We start from the raw sequence: 20325 nt of genomic DNA on the forward strand, positions 1-20325 counted from the left end.
CTAAAAAAGACGTCAGTGTGGACAATGGTCAAAAGTACAATATACAAACTTACATTAATTGTATCACGAGTTTTGTGATATACATTATAACATGTAAATGTAACAAAATATATGTTGGAAGTACCATTCACCCTCTGAAAATAAGAATTGCAGAACATTGGAGGGCCATAAGACAGAACGATGAACGTTACCCCATCTCACAACACACGGAGACATGTCCTTTACAAAATATAAATAAGGAATTTAAATTCTTTGGAATTGAACATGTTACCAAAAATCCTAGAGGTGGAAATAGAGAGTTACACCTCAGGAGAAGAGAATCTATATGGATCATGCACTTAAATGCGGTAGAGAAAGGATTGAATACTGATCATGAGTTGGAATATTTTCTGGGTGGTGATTAATACATATATATATTTTTTTTTGGGTGGTGAATGCAATAGTTTCAATGATAAATGTGGTTTGAGAATCTTAAGAATTTATAATTATTGTGTTATTTGATATTTACACACACACACATGTGAATTTGAATCAAACCTAAAGACTTTTCATGATCCGCATTAGTTTCCTCAGTTTGCTCAAGATTCTAAAACAATTTCATCCTTTAACATTGATTTTTGAGTGAACTGAATAATTTATATCGACCACGGTATATTGGCACACGCGTGTGTGCACAGTATCAACATTTGTCGCTATAAATTATCACCTCAATAAGATGAAACATATGTTTCAAGATGGCGCTTTAACATTCACAGGACGGACTTGCACTTTCATCTTCATTCCGTTTTTAGGCCCATATTTATACTTTTTGACGCTAAACTGCGCTAACGCAGTTTAGCGTCAAAAAGTTTTGCGCCGTCTAACGCCATTCTGAAGCGCCATGCGGGCGCCGTATTTATGGAATGGCGTTAGACGGCGCAATCAGACCGGCGCTGCCTGGTTTGCGTGGGAAAAAACCACGTAGACCAGACAGCGCCGGCGTAGGGGGAAAATGGCGCATGGGCGTCTTAAAATGGGGCAAGTCAGGTTACGTCGAAAAAATCGTCTTAACCCGACTTGCGCCATTTATTTTCGACGCCCATCCCCCATCAACATGACTCCTATCATTGTAAAGATAGGAGTCATGCCCCCTTGCCCAATGGCCATGCCCAGGGGACTTCTGTCCCCTGGGCATGGTCATTGGGCATAGTGGCATGTAGGGGGGCACAAATAAGGCCCCCCTATGCCACCAAAAAAAAATATAAAAAATAAAAAATTATACTTACCTGAACTTACCTGAATGTCCCTGGGGTGGGTCCCTCCATCCTTGGGGGTCCTCCTGGGGTGGGCAAGGGTGGCAGGGGGGGTCCCTGGGGGCATGGGAGGGCACCTGTGGGCTCATTTTGAGCCCACAGGCCCCTTAACGCCTGCCCTGAGCAGGCGTTAAAAAGTGGCGCAAATGCGCCGTTTTTAGCCACGCCAACTCCCGGGCGTCTCTTTTGCCCGGGAGTATAAATACCACGTAAAGGCCTGGGAGTCATTTTTTAGACGGGAACGCCTCCCTTGCATATCATTAACGCAAGGAAGGGGTTCACGCTAAAAAATGACGCACATTCCGGGAACTTTGGCGCTATTCGCCTCTAACGCCATAGTATAAATATGGCGTTAGTTGGCGTTAGTTTTGCGTCGAAATTGCGTCAAAAAAAACGACGCAATTTCGGCGCAAACGGAGTATAAATATGGCCCTTAGGCCCATATTTATACTTTTTGACGCTAAACTGTGCTAACGCAGTTTAGCGTCAAAAAGTTTTGCGCCGTCTAACGCCATTCTGAAGCGCCATGCGGGCGCCGTATTTATGGAATGGCGTTAGACGGCGCAATCAGACCGGCGCTGCCTGGTTTGCGTGGGAAAAAACCACGTAGACCAGACAGCGCCGGCGTAGGGGGAAAATGGCGCATGGGCGTCTTAAAATGGGGCAAGTCAGGTTACGTCGAAAAAATCGTCTTAACCCGACTTGCGCCATTTATTTTCGACGCCCATCCCCCATCAACATGACTCCTATCATTGTAAAGATAGGAGTCATGCCCCCTTGCCCAATGGCCATGCCCAGGGGACTTCTGTCCCCTGGGCATGGTCATTGGGCATAGTGGCATGTAGGGGGGCACAAATAAGGCCCCCCTATGCCACCAAAAAAAAATATAAAAAATAAAAAATTATACTTACCTGAACTTACCTGAATGTCCCTGGGGTGGGTCCCTCCATCCTTGGGGGTCCTCCTGGGGTGGGCAAGGGTGGCAGGGGGGGTCCCTGGGGGCATGGGAGGGCACCTGTGGGCTCATTTTGAGCCCACAGGCCCCTTAACGCCTGCCCTGAGCAGGCGTTAAAAAGTGGCGCAAATGCGCCGTTTTTAGCCACGCCAACTCCCGGGCGTCTCTTTTGCCCGGGAGTATAAATACCACGTAAAGGCCTGGGAGTCATTTTTTAGACGGGAACGCCTCCCTTGCATATCATTAACGCAAGGAAGGGGTTCACGCTAAAAAATGACGCACATTCCGGGAACTTTGGCGCTATTCGCCTCTAACGCCATAGTATAAATATGGCGTTAGTTGGCGTTAGTTTTGCGTCAAAAAAAACGACGCAATTTCGGCGCAAACGGAGTATAAATATGGCCCTTAGTTTTTTGCAACGATATTCTGTTTTCGATAAAGTTGTTATAGTAGTCCTAACAGGCAGAGTCAATTACGGCACAATGGCGTACTTGCAATGTTGAGGACTTATGGCATGCTAGTGTACTCGCGGGGACAGAAATCAATATCAATAAAGAGGCCGGAGAGTGGATTATTGGAGCCAAATTATAGATTGTGCTTCAATTTAGATAGCTATTTGAACCAACAATTTATACAGCATCTGATGTTTTCAGGGCGTTTGTTTGATTAATGTACAAGATATTCATATCTGGATCCTCCAAACAAAGGGGAACTCAATTGGGTAAGAGGTTACAACACGGTTTACCGCACGGGTCATTTGGGATGAATTTTTCTTTCTGTTTAAAAACTTTTATATTTCCTTTTGATATAGAAGCTTCAGTACCATAGTTGACTAGAATCTACGAGAGTAAATACTCCAAGGGAGCTCATATATAAGGTACAGGGAAGTACTTTTCTTAATGGTTACAGGGTTATATGGTATAGATTGGACTTTTCACATGTGTGTGCATGCATTCTATCATATCCACTTTATATTTATTATCACAAACAATAAAACAAACAAAAAAAAACAATTGGGGGTATTCACAGTATCATATACTTATGATTTACATTTATGATAACCCACATATGAAGCATGACAAGGTATAATGTTTGAGTAACCAATATGGTTATATACCAGGAATATAATTTCGGCAGGTTTCCACGTTTGAATTGAAAGGCACTAACTGATATAGTGTGACCTTACTGACTGAACAAATATTGAATTATTGAGAGATTCTTACTATTTATGATTATTGTTCACAGCCTTAACAAGCCTTGAAAAATACGTGGGTAATTGTCCCGGACAAAACACGTGTTGGCTAGGCTGAATGTGGAGTCACAAAGAAATACCAAGTGGAACAAAGAAACGCTTTACACTATTTGGATTAAATGAAAGTTGTGTGCCTGATTTCTTAATCGTATAGTGCTTGTCGCCTGCCTTCCCACTGCGAGGCTGAATGAAGAAAAAAAGAAGAAAACTGCACTTACCTGGGGTGCAGGAAGAAGAAAGGTTTGCCCCAGCAGCACGCAATCCACTCCGCAACCACATCAGCATTCCAAGTGGCCTGCGGTGTCAGCGAAGCACTGCGTGGCCTCAAGGGAATGAAACCACAGTGCCACATAGTGGCTGTCCTCCTGCACTGCACCCAGCCCAGTGAACAGCACTGGTGAGACAGAGAGAAGAGCAATGAGGCCCACAGCCCCAAAGCTGCTGTGGCCTCCTGCTGTCACCAGAGCCCACCCTAGCAGGCCTGCACTGCACATAAGAAAGGCAAAGAAATGAAGAGGCCCGATCAGGGCAAAATCTGAGAGCAGGCAAATTGACCTACTAACCGCAGAGAACTGACTGTACCCACAATGCATCCCCTGCATTTGAATCAAACACAAAATAAAAGGGTAGCAGCTACCTTTATTCATACAGTCAACAGATGGACATTATTAAGTATTGACAAATTAAAAATTGATGGCAGGCATGGAGATCTTGTGGCCTGTGCAGCACACATCAGCACAGAGTGGCCCTGAAGAGCATATGTCTTTGTTAACACAAATGCCTTCTGCCCCCCTCCTCCCACCACTCTTCCTAAACATGAGGGGGGTCTCAAATGTGCTCAGGGAGTGATGCTTAACAGAAGCCAAAACACTATACTGAGTAGCCCCAGCCAGCAGAAGCACATAACCCAAGGTCACTCAATGATGCAGTGAATTCACAGTTTGCCACAGGAATTCCCACAGAAGTGTGGTCTGTTGTTTAATCTTCTATAACACATTGGTCACTGAATAGGTCTTAGCACTTTGTAGTTATAGAACTCAGCAGTCCCCAGCTGTGAACTCTTCTATTGGATAGGTGATAAGGAGTGTTTAATTTGTACTTTGATTGACTGGTACACTGCCCAGGATTTGTTTTACAAATGGGGTTCAGCAGAAGCACTCTTACCTCGGCAGTAAGTAGTCAGAGAACAGAAATAAAGTGCTGCCACCCTTTCTTCTCCAGTGGCTACTCTCGACTTGGACAGGACTGGGCTTGCAGGTAGATAGCGAAAAGTGAATATATTTTTAGAGGAGGGAACGCATGTGTCATTCTTAGGAGTCAATCAATGCATTTAAGGCAATCAGAGAACCCTGTTTATTTCATTTTCAGATGAAAGAGAGAGAACAGTAAGTACAAAATGGCCCACATGAATTGAAGGAAGACTTTCTAAAATGATACCAAATAATGATCCTTCACCATTTAATAGGGTGACAACACATACAAGCTTTGTCAGAAAAGTCCAGGTTTTTCACCATCTGTTATAGAAAATGTCAGCAAATTTAACACATGCCCTGGTTTTCAAGCAGGGTTCAACCAAACACAGAGGGAGGCAGGTTTTCATGTAATCCAGTGCAGAATTAGTTAGCAGGTCATAAGCCAACATAATTTTAGATAAAAAAGATGCCTAGTATGTAAAATTAGCATTTAATATCCCTCAGTGCCTCACTGTCTATGTTTCCTATGTTGGTGAGCACTGTCAATTAATTGATTCTGTATCCTTTAGGCTCTAGAAAATTGTAGTTCTGTTCCTATGTTTGTGAAATGTCCTGATTTTGGTTTTCAAAATCTGGTCACCCTATAATTCAGTGTACTTGCAACCCTTCATCCACTTCCATCCTATCCTCGTTGCCAGTATTATAATGTAAGTCCACAACACTGAACTAATGAAATACTTTATTTCAAGTATTGAATAACAGAGCAACCACCAGCTTGATAAGCGTCCTCTTCTCTCCTCTGTCCCAGATTTCCATCCATCCTAGAATGCGGCAGAGAAGCAGAGACAGACGCGCGCAATGGACATAAACACGAACATAACAATATCCCAATAGAAAAATCAAAGAAGGACTATTAATCACCTTCATCACCAAGACGTAAGCATGTATGCATGGGAGGGCCAACTCTATTGCTGCACACTAAGGGGCAGATTTATGGAAAGTGGCACTGCTCCGAGTGCAGCACCAATTTCCCTGTGCCCCTTAGCACCCCCTACCACCACCATGTGTGAACTGTATTTAAAATACGGTGCACCATGGCGCAGGGTAGGGGGCAATAGCATCATTTTTCATGATGTTATTGTTGCACTCTGCAGGAGTATCACCAAAATATTGTTTTTAATCCTGCAGAGTACATAGGGGTCCATTTTAATTAATGGAAGCCCCCTTTTAACGCCAGTTAAAATCTCTTAGATTTCCTTGTGCCATTTCTTTGGTCCCCCTAACCTGGGGAATGCCCCCTTAGTATATAGAATGCCTGGCACAGACATAATGTCGCGCAAAGGGTTACAAAGTGGCGCAATGCATGCGTTTTGTAAGTACGGCGCTAGGATTTTGTCCTTGCTGGGCCACATTAGCATAAAAGAAAATAACGCTAATGTGGCGAAAGGTGGCACTAGGGGCTTATAAATATGCCCTTAAATTGCCAAAGGCACACACACATTCATGAGAGGGAAATAACTCTGCACCTATTCTTTGGGGTTTTCTCTTTTCCCCTCCAGTTTCCTTCCTTCCCCTTGTTTATGCCTTCTGCCCTCAAAGGCTACCTCATTCCAGCATCATCAGGCAGGCCAGGATGCATAATTTTAACTGACTTCTCTCACAGGTGCCCCACAGACAGTCCTTAATTTGAGCAAGTGGGTGCAGGCAGAGCCCACCAGCACTCATTTTTGGAGAGCAGCACCTACTTTTCCACATCAAACTTCGACCAAAGGCAGGTTGAGTGAAATACACACAAAGGGCAAAGAAGGAGGAAGAGAAAGACAGTAAAACAAAAGTGAGGGTTATGTGTTGAAAAACCATGAGTGCTTCAAGCACCCATGGCTCAACGTGTTCGGAACAACAAACTTGTTGGTATCACTAATGCCTTTACCACGAATGCCTTTACAACAATTTTTCGTTGTAAAGGCATTCCTAGTAAAGGCATTACTGATCAGCATGCATGGTTCCAGCATGCTTCCCCCCTAGCCCCTCACCCCTAACAATTACCACGACCCCCACCCCCAAAACCACCCTAACCCCCCACCCCCAAAATTACCACAACTCCAACCCCCTTCCCTAAAACCTAAAGCACCCAACCCACCCCTAAAACCTACACCTTGACCAGCCTCCCCCAAACCCTAATCACCCCAAGCACCCCACCCCATCCCCAAAAACTAAAAATACCTGAGTCCCCACCCCGCCCCTAAAACCTAAAGCACCCCAACTCACCCCTAAAAACTAAACCCTGAACCCTAATCACCCTGAGCCCCCACACCACCCCACCCCCCCAAAAAACAGCCCCAGCCCTTCTTCTGTGCCTTAACCACGCATGTACGTGGTTCACACATGCGTGGTTAAGGCCCAAAAAAAAGGAAGTCGTGGAAAACGAAACCGTTGTTTCACTTTCATTTTCCACGACTTCGTGGTTTAGGAGTCATTGTTCCGGATGTTTCCCAAAGTGAGTTAAATGGGCGGACAGCTTCTGGTGTGGATAGAAGAGGCATGAGATGCAATCAAGACTATGTAGCCTTGGTATGCGGCATGCAGACATTCAAGAGCACCCACTATTGCTTCTGAGCAAAGCTTGATACCCTGGCAATTATTCTTTTACACTACCCTCAGAGACATTTCCCTGTACTGCCACAATGAGAGGGAGCATGGAAATGCCAGACCATAGATATAATTTAGGGGTCTCTAGAGGTCGTAGATGTGACTCGTGGCTTGCCTCTTAAGGCCCTGGTACTACCTTTGTGACCCTTGGCCTCGAAGGTGGCAAAGGCAATGCCAAGAACAGAGCAGGAGGTAAAAAGTGCTATGATGTGCACTGTTTTCCTTCTGCAGCTCCGGCAGCAAGCACAAATAGATGTGCAGCAGTTGAGTGAAACTTTAAAATGGAATAAAAAATACACATATTTATACAAGATATAAACATATAGAAAATGTATGTGCTTGAATAGACAAGCAATGCTAAACAAAATGCATTAACAATGCTAAGAAATAATTTTGCCAAAACCATTATACACATTGGTCTACAATAATATTTAGAACGTTTTTTAAATGTTTTGTGTCTCTGTAATTTTACAATACATTTTGCACTTAAGGTTTATACTAGGGACACTATTAAATCATGTGTTTGAGGTATAAGTAATTTGCCTTCCCAGTGTTTTTGTGTTTTTGTGGTACTGTATTTTCCGCTTCCAACAAACACATACTTTTTTGTACAATAAAAAAATAAAAAGGTAATGTTCTTACCATGTATGTAGTATACAAAATGAACATTTATCTATGTTAGTAACTTGTGCCATTGTATAATTGTGCACTTAAGAATGTCTTAGTGTCAGCATAGTCAGTTATTGTGATGGCATCAGGATTAAGGTCGTGCAAAATCACTTCCTGGGAAGATTCAGTGTCAGATCATATGATGTCACTTCCGGTGATGTCATTGAGTCTATGGGGAGTTTTGAGGTCTCACTTCCGCTACCTCTGGCATTTTGGTGAATTCACATCCATGCGTGAGGCAACAAGTGCATTTCTTTCTTGCTGTGAATTTATCATTTGTGAATGGTGAAAAGAAAAAGAGTCCATGCGCCATAAATAATTAATCTCTGGGCAGTAGCATATAGGTAGGAAATAAGTGGGATATGCGATGTAAGTGCAGCAAAGCGCATGAGAGTGCAAGGATTCTGAGAGCTATTCTGACTGCTATATAGTCTTTTCATGGCTTTCTAAAAGTAGTTTACAATAGCTGCTACAAGTGATGTGCCCAATGCAGACCATTCAAGCAGTTTGCTGTTGTAACACCTCATCACATTGAGGAGGCATCCAATATAAGACCAGGAAGAAGTGAATGTATTGTGGTAATCAGAAGACGGGCCATTGAATCGTCTTCGGCTCTAGTGGCAAATATAGCATTAGTCTTGCTTCTTTTTCCATTGTATATTTTTAACCAGTTTTCTTCACATGTGTCTCAGATAGTGTGCTAAAACTGATGTGTACTATATTATACAAACAATAGTGGCTGCGCTAAATGGTTTGCACTTCCTTCAGTAACAAAATTAGTCATATGCTGTGCTGCAATGTATCAAGGGTGCCAAACGGTACCACACCCAACCACTTCAGGTGCATAAATGTTGGTTGAAGAACAACCCAAGTTAAAAACAACAATGTACCAAGGCACACCAAAAAGTCCATAAGGTTCAGTCCATCTTATATTTATACAGAAACGTATAACACTGTAATGTGGTCCATCAAGAAGATTTCAATTTGTTCATCACCTTACTAATTTCTTGAAATAATTTCTAATAACGGACATCCACAACTTATTAAGGTTGGCGGTTTCACAGCATACTATATGCTTTGCATTTATGATGTATTGGGTTTTAATATATAGGAAACTTACAGAGAAAACATTTACCGGGCTCAGAAGATTATATCCTTGGCCTTGAGAAAGTCTTATTGACGAAACACATGTCGGCTGTATTCTCATTTGAAGTGGCTATTTCTCATATGGAGTAGCTGGTGTTCTTATCGGAGGCATAAGAAAATGAACAAATTAAAATCTTCTTGATGGACCACATTACAATGTTAGACAGAGTGCATACTCTACAGTTGAGGTTTAGTAGGAATGTGCGTACTCCGCAGTATGAGAGTAGGGAAGTCGTTGAACTTCATATGTGTGTGGCGCTTTGTGCTAAAAAATTGTCCACATGGTTGTTGGTGATGTACGGACCCTGCGTGGTCTAAGACTCTGGAGTATATTGACAAGTGTAGGAGACACTTGGATATATGTTGTAATCTGGCTGGTTTAGTAGGTTGATCGGGCGTGGTCAACAACTCAGTGTGTGAACTAAAGTGAGTAAGGGAAAATTTCAACTGAGATTTGGCGAGTCCTATGTGCACCAGGACAGACCATTTGACTGGTGGAGAGTAAAATTTGCAGGTCGAATTTTGCTTGCGAATCTGGGAAACTGAGAAAGATGAATAGCTGCATGAGCGAAAGTGCCATCAGTGAAAATCCGTAAGGTTTTTGAAGTGATTGTGTTACCTTTCCTGTACTAAATCAGCAGATTTGTTTTAAGTTTGGTTTGGATTAGCGCTCGCAATATTTTGCATTAGTTATGAGAGTTCTGAGTTAAGGAGGACAAGCCGCAAGACTTTGTCAACCACAGTATGTGTGAGTGTGACATCAGTGGAGCTGCGGTGGGATAGGTTGGTTAGTAAGAAGAGTCGCAAGTGGATTGTCAGCCGTCCGTAAGAGACAATTGGTTGAGAAAGCAGGTGAAGGGAGTCTTGGGAGTAAAAGTCATTTCCTTATTGAGTCGAATAAAAACAACAAAAGCAAGATTAAGTTTTTCAAGTCATTTGGGAGTGCTCTGAAGGGAGATATGTACATTAAAGTGACTGTAGGGGAGCCTACCCCACCGGACAATTCTCTGGCTTATATTGTAATTGAGGAGTGAGGTGTCGCACCACATCTTTGGCTAAAGCAATGGTGCAAATTGACAGAGAAACAGGGAGCTTTAGCATTTCCTGAGCATGGGATGTTTAATTTGAGAACTTTGGATCATTTACGAATGTCAATGTATGACATGAGACCGCTTCAGAGACCGGCACAATTTGAGGCATTAGCTGTTTGGGAGCTGATAGCGAGGCAACAGCAGGAAATATAATTCCAGAGAAGAATAAGGAGAGTATCGAAGTCTTTAGCAGAAGGGAGATGGGATTAGGAACAGAAAAAGTGGAGGACAGCAACACTACAGGATGTTAAGTTGTTCCCTGCTATCACAGAGGAGGATGAGGCAGAAGGGAAGGATGAGACAAGCAAAAGTGATAAAAGTACACCTGGGGGTAAGAGGAAAAAAAAATACATAGAAGAAGAGGATTCAGATATAGAGGATCTTATTACACAGACGTTGAGGGACCGACCTCCACCAGATGCAGTGCATGAGGGGGGTCCAAGTACTATTTCTCCTCAAACAGCCCCAGCACAGGCCACGGGGACAGTGAGTCCAGTACATGTCAATGGTGAGCAGAGCTCAAATGAGATACAGGGCAACTCTAGTGTATTGACTACTTCAGTGGTTCAGGCAAAGTTGCGTCCACCACCGATACAGATGATTTATCCTGAAGTACAAGTTCTTGAGATAACTTTGAACTTAGTGGTGCCCACGGAGCAAGTGGTTCTGAGATAATCGTTGGTCCAGACTGTGATGACTCCGGTAATGCTGCCTCGGTCACGGGGTATACCAAGGTTTACACCAATGATGGGGACACGTTATGCATCAGAGTATGGGAGTAGCTCTCCCACAGAATGATGGTTCCAGAGTAGGTCCAGATGCAATATCGCTGCCAATTACTGAAGGTTCAGGAGTACCATTATTTGCGCAGAAGAAACCGATTACAGGAGAACAGGGTGAGATGTCCCAGAGCCTAGTAACGAGGGGGATAAGTGAGCAAGTTCAGGAAGTCTCTTCCATGGGTCAGACCTTTGATGGATCAAGGTCCTTGTTGGATCTCAGTCCACTTGTCGCACTTCCAGATGCAGTAAATGGCCCGAGTGCAGGTCAGAGCCTGAAGTTATTGACTCCACGGACTCCAAGAGCAGTGATACAAGTTTCCACACCGAATGCAAGTAACATTACGTTACAGGGACTGACAGCACAACAGCTGAAAGAGTGGTTAGGTAGTCTAAAGACACCTGAAAATACTTCCAAAGGGAAAGAGCTGATTGATCGTGTCAGGTTGATCACTGAAGTAACAGAGCTAGTCGAAGGTTCAATGGGGGTGAATAGGTTAGAGTCCTATACTGAAGCAGAATTGAGGTACATTTGTCCCAGAATTACAAAAGAGGTGAGCAAAGTGCAGTCCGAAGTTGGCAGACTCTGCAGAAAAACATGACATAGATATTGAGAAAACAAAGCATTTGAAAAGGAGTTATAGATTGGATTTTGAGGCAAAAGATTTTGAGCACATAAGATCAGCCTGAATGAAGGCACCCCTCAAAGAGTTACTGCAGACCGCACAATTTTGGGCATTCTTAGGAAAGTGGGAAGGCAGATGGGCAAAGAAGAAGGATAAACGGAAACAAGATTCACAAGATGGGTCTGAGAGTGTACAGAAGGATAAGGATCCAGTAAAGATTTTGCCGATGAGAGAAATTCCAGGGGGGGGGGGGGGGGCAGTTTGTTCACGTTCCTTGGCAAAGAAGTGACATTCTGTCATTTATAAATGACTATCTAAAATTGAGGGAGAGACTAGTCGAGTGGTATCAGCAAACAGATAGGTTCGTGCAGCTTTCAAAATGTCTTTGGGAAGATCTGAATAACTTATTAGAGATAGTGGTTCCAGCTGATTTGTGGGTCGAGTGTAAAAGAGCAGTAGATTGGCTGACTAGTGAACCAGAAAGAGACAGGACGACAGGTGCACCATCACCTGAAGTAATGAAGTATTATTATAAAGTGATTGAGTTCCTGAAGATGAGAATTTTGCCTAAAAATATTGACTGGCAGAGAATTGACAGGACAGTGCAGGAGGTGAAGGAGTCGATACATGCCTATTATGAGAGATTGTTAAAAGTGTTCAAGGAGTACAGTGGCAAGGAAACGATTGAGCCGAAAGACATGTTGCACTTTGTGTTCAGATTCCTGGAGGGACTAAGACCTGAAGTAGGTCAGATGATCAAGAGTGATTTGATTTGTTGGCGAGCAAAGCCGATTGATGAGCTGTTGCAGTATGCAAAATACTGTAGTGATGAGATTGAATTAAAGCAGAAAAAGTTAAAGGAGAAGGCGATGGTGATGCAAATCAAGGCAGCTCAAACAGGAGTACAGGGAACTTTTGAGCAGCAGATACCACAACATCAGTGAACTGCTATGTTCCGGCCGCAGATGAGAGGTAGGGGACGTGGAATTCATGTGAATCGTGGTCTCGATTTGAATACTGTGGTGGTTCAAAGTGACGTACAAGGGATGAAGAAGATGTTACTGTGTCACCTTTGCGGAAACGTGGGACACTGGAAGCGGGAGTGTCCGTTGATGGTGCAAGAAGGTTTGTTCAGTAGAATGGTGATGTCAATACAATGCAAAAGGTCAGACTGCCCAGAATGAGAGGTGTTAATCAAAATGTTCAGAATAATATGAATCAGATGCAAAATTTCCATCCGATGCAGCAAATGCAAGTGCTGAGGGCACAGATTACACAGTTGCAACCAGTGCAACAGCAGGTTCCTATGGTACGTTTACAGCAAATGCAGATACCTTAAGCCCGATGGAACAGCAACAGATAATACTTACTCCACAGGTCACGGGTCAGAGACAAGACAGAAGTAGTAGCACAGTACACCAGTTCATTTTACACAGTGAGAATTAAATAAATGGATGAGTGATAGTTCAGACGAGGAGACATGTGTGCTTGCAGATTCCTTAGAAGTAGATCAGCGAGAACCCTATGTGAAAGGAAAAGTAATGGGCCACAAGATTTCATTCTTGGTGGACACAGGAGCTACACGCTCAACTGTTAGAAGCACAGAAGTGCCAAATTTACCTCTTTCAGCAAGAACAGTCCAGGTGATAGGGGTAGCAAATAAACAATTGATCAATCCGATTACAGATCCAGTACAAGTTGAAATTGGCAACTTCCAGGGATTACACAAGTTCGTGGTTTGTGACTCAAGTCCGGCATCCCTACTGGGAAGGGATTTGTTGTGTAAAACACAGTGTTCAATCTCTTGTTTAATGGATTAAATTGAAATTCAGACAAATAGTGAGGACGAGGAAGACACAACTCCTGAATCAGAATGTGAAATTACTGACAGGTAAAGAATTGGGTTTGATCAAGGGAGTAGAGCCAATTAAAATCACCTTGAAGCCGAATGTAGTGTTTTCGTAGCTTCCCAAGTACAACATGGCACAAGATGTGTTGATGAAAGTGGCGCAGATAATTGGAGACTTCGTAAAGCAGGGAGTTTTAAAAGAAGTGTTGAACAGCCCATGTAATTCACCGATAATGGGTTTGAAGAAGCCATGTGGGAAAGTACGAATTGTTCAGGACTTGAGGAAAGTGAACGACATGGTGGTCAAGTGTTGTCCCTTAGTGCCAAATCCAGCAGTAATAATGTTTCAAATACCATGCAATGCAGAGTGGTTCACAGTAGTTGATTTGTCACAAGCTTTCTTTTCTGTGCCTCTTCATGAGGATAGTCAGTTTCTTTTCAGTTTCAAATTCCTAGACAGAGTCTACAGCTGGTGCAGGCTTCCTCAAGGGTATACGGAGTCACCATCCTTGTTTAATCAGATCCTGAAAAAGAACCTAGAGTCACTGGAATTACTGTATCAATCGACTCTGGTACAGTACATTGATGATTTGTTGATTGCATCCAAGACAAGGGACGAGTGTAAGTACGACCCAATTGCCCTGCTGAATCAGTTGGGAAAGTTTGGCCATAAAGTGTCACCATTTAAATTGCAGTACTGTCAGAAAATGGTAAAGTACTTGGGTCACCGGATTGAGAAAGGGTCAAGGAAAATAGCCAGAGAAAGGATTACAATGATTTTGCAGAGAAGTCCTCTGACCTACAGAGAGAGGTCAGGATGTTTCTGGGAATGATAGGTTGTTGTCGACAGCGGATTCCAAACTTTGCTGAAATCTCAAAGCCATTGCAGAAGTTGACACACAAGGTGTTACTGATCCCATAACCTTAGATGAAGAACAGATGAAAGCGTTCACTGAGATGAGAGAGAGTTTGTGCAGAGCTCCAGCTTTAGGTATGCCTGATCACACAAAGCCATACACATTGTTTTGTCATGAGCGTGATGCATGTTCTTTGTCTGCCTTAACTTAGGTCCATGCAGGTGCTCATCGCCCGGTAGCATATTTTTCAGCTACCTTGGACCCAGTTGCTGCAGCCTTACTAGGTTGTTTACGCGCAGTAGCCGCAGTTGGTCAGAGCCTTTCACAATGTGAGGGAGTAGTGATGGGATATCCCTTGACGATAATGGTCCCTCACTCTATTGAGATTTTACTGACAAGGACAAAAACGCAGTACTTGACTGGTGCCAGATTGACAAGGTATGAGATGAGCATTTTAGGTGCTCCAAATGTAACATTGAAAAGATGTACAGTGTTGAACCCGGCAACTTTACTTCCAAGTGATATTGCTGAAATTGAAAAAGAGGAAGACATTGAACACAATTGTCTTGGGGTGACTGAGTTGTGCACTAAACCAAGACCTGACATTAGAGATACTCGATTGGAAGAAAATGACCAAATTGTCTTTGTTGATGGTTCTTGTCTCAGAGATGGTACAGGAACTTTGAGAGCAGGATATGCCGTGTGCACATTTACAGGGACTTTAGAAGCCTCCTGGCTTCCAGGAGTGTATTCTGCACAAGTAGCAGAGTTGGTAGCTCTTATTAGAGCATGCCATGTTTCTGCAATGCTGAGAGTCACAATCTATACTGATAGCCAAAATGGATTTGGAATTGTTCATGATTTTGGTCAATTGTGGTCACAATGAGGTTTCCTAACCACCACTGGTTCGCCAGTAAGAAATGGTGAGAAAATAGAAGAGTTGCTGTATGCAATACAGTTACCTGAGGAAATTGCCATGGTGAAATGCAGCGCACATATAAAATCACAGGACTACATCTCATTAGGAAATGGATATGTGGATCAAGTCGCAAGATTTTGCGCATTGAACTGTATATCGTTCAAAGAGAAGTGGGAATTGATTTTGGAAGAAGATAATACATGTACAGGTTTTGCACTGAGAGTGATCAATACTCTAGAGTTGAAAAATTTACAGAGTAATGTTGACAAGGAAGAGAAACGACTCTGGTCCAAGTTAAAAAGTGTTCAAAGGCCTGATGAGATATGGGTATCCGAAGATGGTCAGATTGTTTTGCCAAATAGCTTACTGTCGCAAATGGCGAGGTACTACCATGGTCAGGCACACATTGGGAGGGATGCCATGGTTCAGTTATTCAAAACTGACTGGTTCAATCCTAAATTCAGACAGGCAGCAGAAACAGTATGTCATCGCTGTGTAATTTGTCAGCAGCTCAAAGCAGGAAAAGGGACCGTGGTGAATTTGAACCACATTGGAAGAGCAGGAGGACCATTCAGCAGAATGCAATTGGATTTTATTGAAATGCCTGTGTGTGGAGTTTTAAGTATGTGTTGGTGATTGTGTGCATTTTTAGTCACTGGATTGAGGCGTACCCTACACGAAGAAATTATAGTCTCACAGTAGCAAAGCTGTTGCTTAGACACTTGATACTATGTTGCGAATTTCCGGTCTCTTTAGAATCAGATAGGGGAACACACTTCAATAACAAGGTGATTAAACGTTTGTGTGCAGCACTAAACATTGAGCAGAAGTTGCATTGTAGCTACCACCTTGAAGCATCAGGACTAGTGGAGCAGATGAATGGTACTTTAAAATCAAGACTTGCCAAGATGTGTGCAGCAACGAATCTGAAATGGCCAGATGCATTGCCTTTGGTGTTAATGTCAATGAGAAATACATCTGACAGGATCGTCTCCCACGAAATTCTTATGGGCAGAGCAATGAGATTGCCAGCAGTTTCAGCCAATTCACTTGTAAATATTACAGATGATATGGTGTTGGACTACTGCAAGGGTCTAGCTGATGTGGTTTGCTCTTTCTCTCAGCAGGTGGAAGCCACCACACTGCCACCAATTCACGATCCAGGACATAACCTGAGAGCTGGTGACTGGATCCCAGAAGCAGACGGAACAGAGAAACAGACAGAGCAAGAAGTAGACCCAGAGGGAGAAGGAACTGAGCTGGATCAAAGCCAAAACTATTCAACTCTTCCTGAACCTGTTGCAGGTCCATCAAGAGAAAACACCATAGAAAAAGAAGGGGAGAAGAGTCTAATCCTGAAAAGAATATTGACTGAAGGTGCAAGAAAAGGAGACAAGTGGCCAGAATCATAAATAGAGAAAAAGAAAGAGCTAGTTATAATTGAGACAATAGAGGAAGAAGTAGACACAACAAGAAAAGAAGAATTGAGTGAAGTAAAATTAAGTGGTGATCGCAAGTTGAAAAGAAAGAGAATAGCAAGTCGCAGATACGCAGGTCCTGAATCGGTGTACCAAACACAAATGAATGGCAACATGAATTTATGTCTTTCTGCTTTGATAGAGATGCTCTGAGTCAGTATTTTGATAGAACCTGAAGATAATCAAAGAGCTGAATTGCTGGGAAAATCTGAAAAGAGACTGTTAAAAATAACCTGAAAAGAGACATTGATAACCTGATTTGACATTGCAAAACCGGATGTGACAAGCTGCTAATCGGTTTTGACAAAAAGGGTGAAACTAAATTGCTGAAGAAGAATTTTGTTTTTGATCTTTTCTGCACTTTATAAGAGTTACTTCTGCTTTCTGATTCTTTAGAGATCAAAATAACGAAGTTAGAAATGTTAAGAGCTGTAAATATATGAACATTGGTTTGGCGATGATGTGTGGGATTTTGTTTGTGGTGATGATTGGTGATGATTGTGGGAATGTCTGTTCTTGATATGAAAGGAGCCAACCATACTATTGCTTTTGAAACTACTACAATGTCTGCTTTAGTAAAATTTAAGCTAGATGAAAAGTATTTGCATGATTATACTAATGCTCAAGGAGAACTTTCTTCTAACGTTTTCTATCACTTGCTGAGTGAGTATGTTGAAACAATGGATGCGAAAGATTATCTTGTGTGCACGCAAATTCCTTCATCAGTGGAAGAAGGAGTTACTTACCATAGCTTGCCTCTAACTTTCAGGATAAGTTGTAGTCTGCTACTAATAAGGTTTTATGATAAGAGTATATAAAGTATTTTTATTCTAATCATGATGTGGTGTTTTCGTTTGTCTCTATTGTTAGGTATTTGAGTAGAGTAGCAAAGGATCATGACATATTACTGGTTAGAGGATTCTTTGAGCCCACACTAACATTTGGGACTGCTTATGCTCATCACAATAATCTTACATACTTGCCTGCACCTTTAGAAAAGAGCTTTTTAGGTCATACTGATGATAGGAGAAAGGCATTAAAGCAAAGATTAGAAAAAGGCTTAGAGAAAAGGACTTACAAGAATGATTATGCTTACCCTGCAATTAAGACACTAGGGAAATTAGCTTTAGATGCATTACATGTAGGGAAGCTTTGTATATATAGACCAAACTCACGCACTGACACTTTATTTGTGAGAACGAGTGAATGTAGGCATGTGTGTTTGTTTCATAGTAAATGGACTTTTGTGTTGAATGGTCAGGACCCTGAGATTCCAGGAATCTATTATATTTGTGGACTTAATGCTTATTACCGTCTTCCAAGAGGATGGTATGGGACATGTTATTTGGGGATAGTATTCCCAAAGATTTATCAGATAGATGACTTGAAAAAGTTTCCGAAATCGACTGAATTACATCATAAAAGACAGAGGAGGGAGTCCTCTTCTGCAGTAGTGGGTGATATATTTGGTGTGGTGATTCCTTCACTGGGAGTCATCCTGAATTCGGTCAAGATTTGAAAGTTGCCTACTATTGTGGTTTAACATGCTGACAAATTTTACAGGGGCAATGCTCCTGATTGATACGGAATTGGCTGCGGATAGAGCTATGACGCTTCAAAATCGCCTTGCTTTAGACATCCTTCTAGCGAAGGACGGCAGGGTCTGTAAAATGATTAACTCTAGGCATTGCTGTTCGTATATCCATAACAATAGTAAGGAGATAAGAGACTTGGGGCCAGATGTACCAAAGGATTTTACCCATTGTGTCTATGTGAAAAAGCTTTCGTACATATGGCCCTTACTTACTAACCTGACTACCTCGAGTAGTGGTTTGAAGGAATTTAATGAACCTGGTGTTTGTGAAAAGGTTAGAAAGGGAATTGCTTTAGTGGGAAATTGACTTAGTCAAATATGGAATGGGGTACTATTAAAAATTATACAGGGAATATTGATTGTAATTACTTGTTTATTAGGCTTATGGGGATTATGCAAATTATGTCAAAAGATAATATTAAAGAGGTCTAAAAATAATGAGAGGAGGGAAGAACGAAGTAGGGAAAGAATTTATAGAGAAGATCTGAGAAGAAGACAAAATGCTGAGGAAACAGAATTGTAAAAATTGACAAAGGAAAAAGTAGTGTGATGACATATTTAGTCATCAGAGGAGGGATTGGTAGAGCAAATGTATTAATTATAAATTATTAATGAGTGCTTATGTAATAAAATGAGCAGAAAAATGAATAAAGAAGAAAATAATGTGCACGTTTTAAATTGTGACCAAGGGGTGTGGCCGTCAAAGCTAATGAACATATTAAAAAGAAGCCTAATGTATACATAAATGATTAAAATGTAATGAAAATAATGTAGTAATGTGACATATTGAAAGATATAACCTATGTTTATTAATTATGTGCCTTCATTTAGCAATTGTCTGGGCCTAGTCTTACCAGGCCTCATCGCAGAAGCTGTGTTTCTAGTGGTAAAATGTAAAACCCGTTGGTAAAAGCTGAACTAACCGTGAACTGCCTATTGTTTTACAAAATCTGCTTAGCAAGGAGTCTTCTTGTGAACCAACGGACAGGAGATGGTAGAGTCAGAATGTAGCAATTGTCGTGTAAGTTAGATGAGGTATACTTTCCCAGGACTTGAACAATGGAGACACTGACTGGAGAAGAAGATGCAACATTTTCGATACCTGACGAGCCAGATGATGAGGACATCGCAAGACGAACCAATCAACAGTCTGAGAACCATGAAATGCTAGAATCTATAGATTTGGTGTGTCTTATCCATTGGCTATGCAAATAACCTGTGACTAAATGACCAATTAGGAATTAGGGGACAGTCTGGGTGATTTTGACATAACACCATGACAGAGGGAAAAGACTTCAGATGGAGAGGAGACAGACAGATGGAAAGGGAGAGGGGAGCAGATTTTATCGAATTTGCAGCGGTGCCTCGAGATTCTGCCATTGGGCTCAACTCTCTGACTGAGAGCCTGATGTGATGCTGATCGACTGATGACCTGAGGACGAAGGCTGACTGTTGCTGGCCCATACCGAGGATAGGTAGATATGACAATGTGACTGTATTGCATTGCTTTTTCTTTTCTAGGTACCAACTTCGTTGTCTATATAGTATACCTTAGTAAGATGTTTTCTTCAAATTCATGTTCTAAATTGTTTTTGCATGATGCCCCACATGCTAATGCTGATCTGGTTTAGTTAAGGTTTTCTCTATACGACGGTATTGATTGACGGAAAAATTCTGCTGAACTTATGCAACTAACTGGGTTGATGGGATTGATCTTCTTATTGATTTGTGCTAATGCTCTAGAATGTATCTTGACGCAAGCTTTGATTAGATTATGTTCATGGCATCTTTTGATTGATTAGTCGTGTTTTATTAAGTTGAATAAAGTTTAAATTAACCTCATAACTTACAATTGTAATCAAAGGGCAATAAAACTACTAAACGTTTAGTTGAGGTGTGATTATTTATGACTGTAAGGTCATGGTGCGTCAAATTATTTGGTATTCTTGATTTAAGTGTTGATGCTTTAATTAATG

General features: G+C 42.0%; 1 protein-coding gene across 6 annotated transcripts in view; it reads left to right on the forward strand.

The window, feature by feature from the left end:
- Positions 1 to 20325, forward strand: part of LOC138288112 (NACHT, LRR and PYD domains-containing protein 1 homolog) — a 524384-nt gene that overhangs the window by 374473 nt on the left and 129586 nt on the right. Inside the window, exon 7 of one of the 6 annotated variants that reach the window (XM_069229358.1) lies at positions 16402 to 20211. The exons of 4 other annotated variants lie outside the window; for them this stretch is intronic. In XM_069229358.1, coding sequence (XP_069085459.1) covers positions 16402 to 16453 — 52 coding nt within the window. In that variant the 3' untranslated portion in view covers positions 16454 to 20211. Of the gene's footprint in view, positions 1 to 5500; positions 5629 to 16401; positions 20212 to 20325 lie in introns of those variants that run through there. One more of the 6 variants, XM_069229357.1, reaches the window with a different exon arrangement.

Source organism: Pleurodeles waltl, chromosome 4_1, assembly GCF_031143425.1.
Source record: "Pleurodeles waltl isolate 20211129_DDA chromosome 4_1, aPleWal1.hap1.20221129, whole genome shotgun sequence".
Classification (NCBI taxonomy): Eukaryota; Metazoa; Chordata; class Amphibia; order Caudata; family Salamandridae; genus Pleurodeles; species Pleurodeles waltl.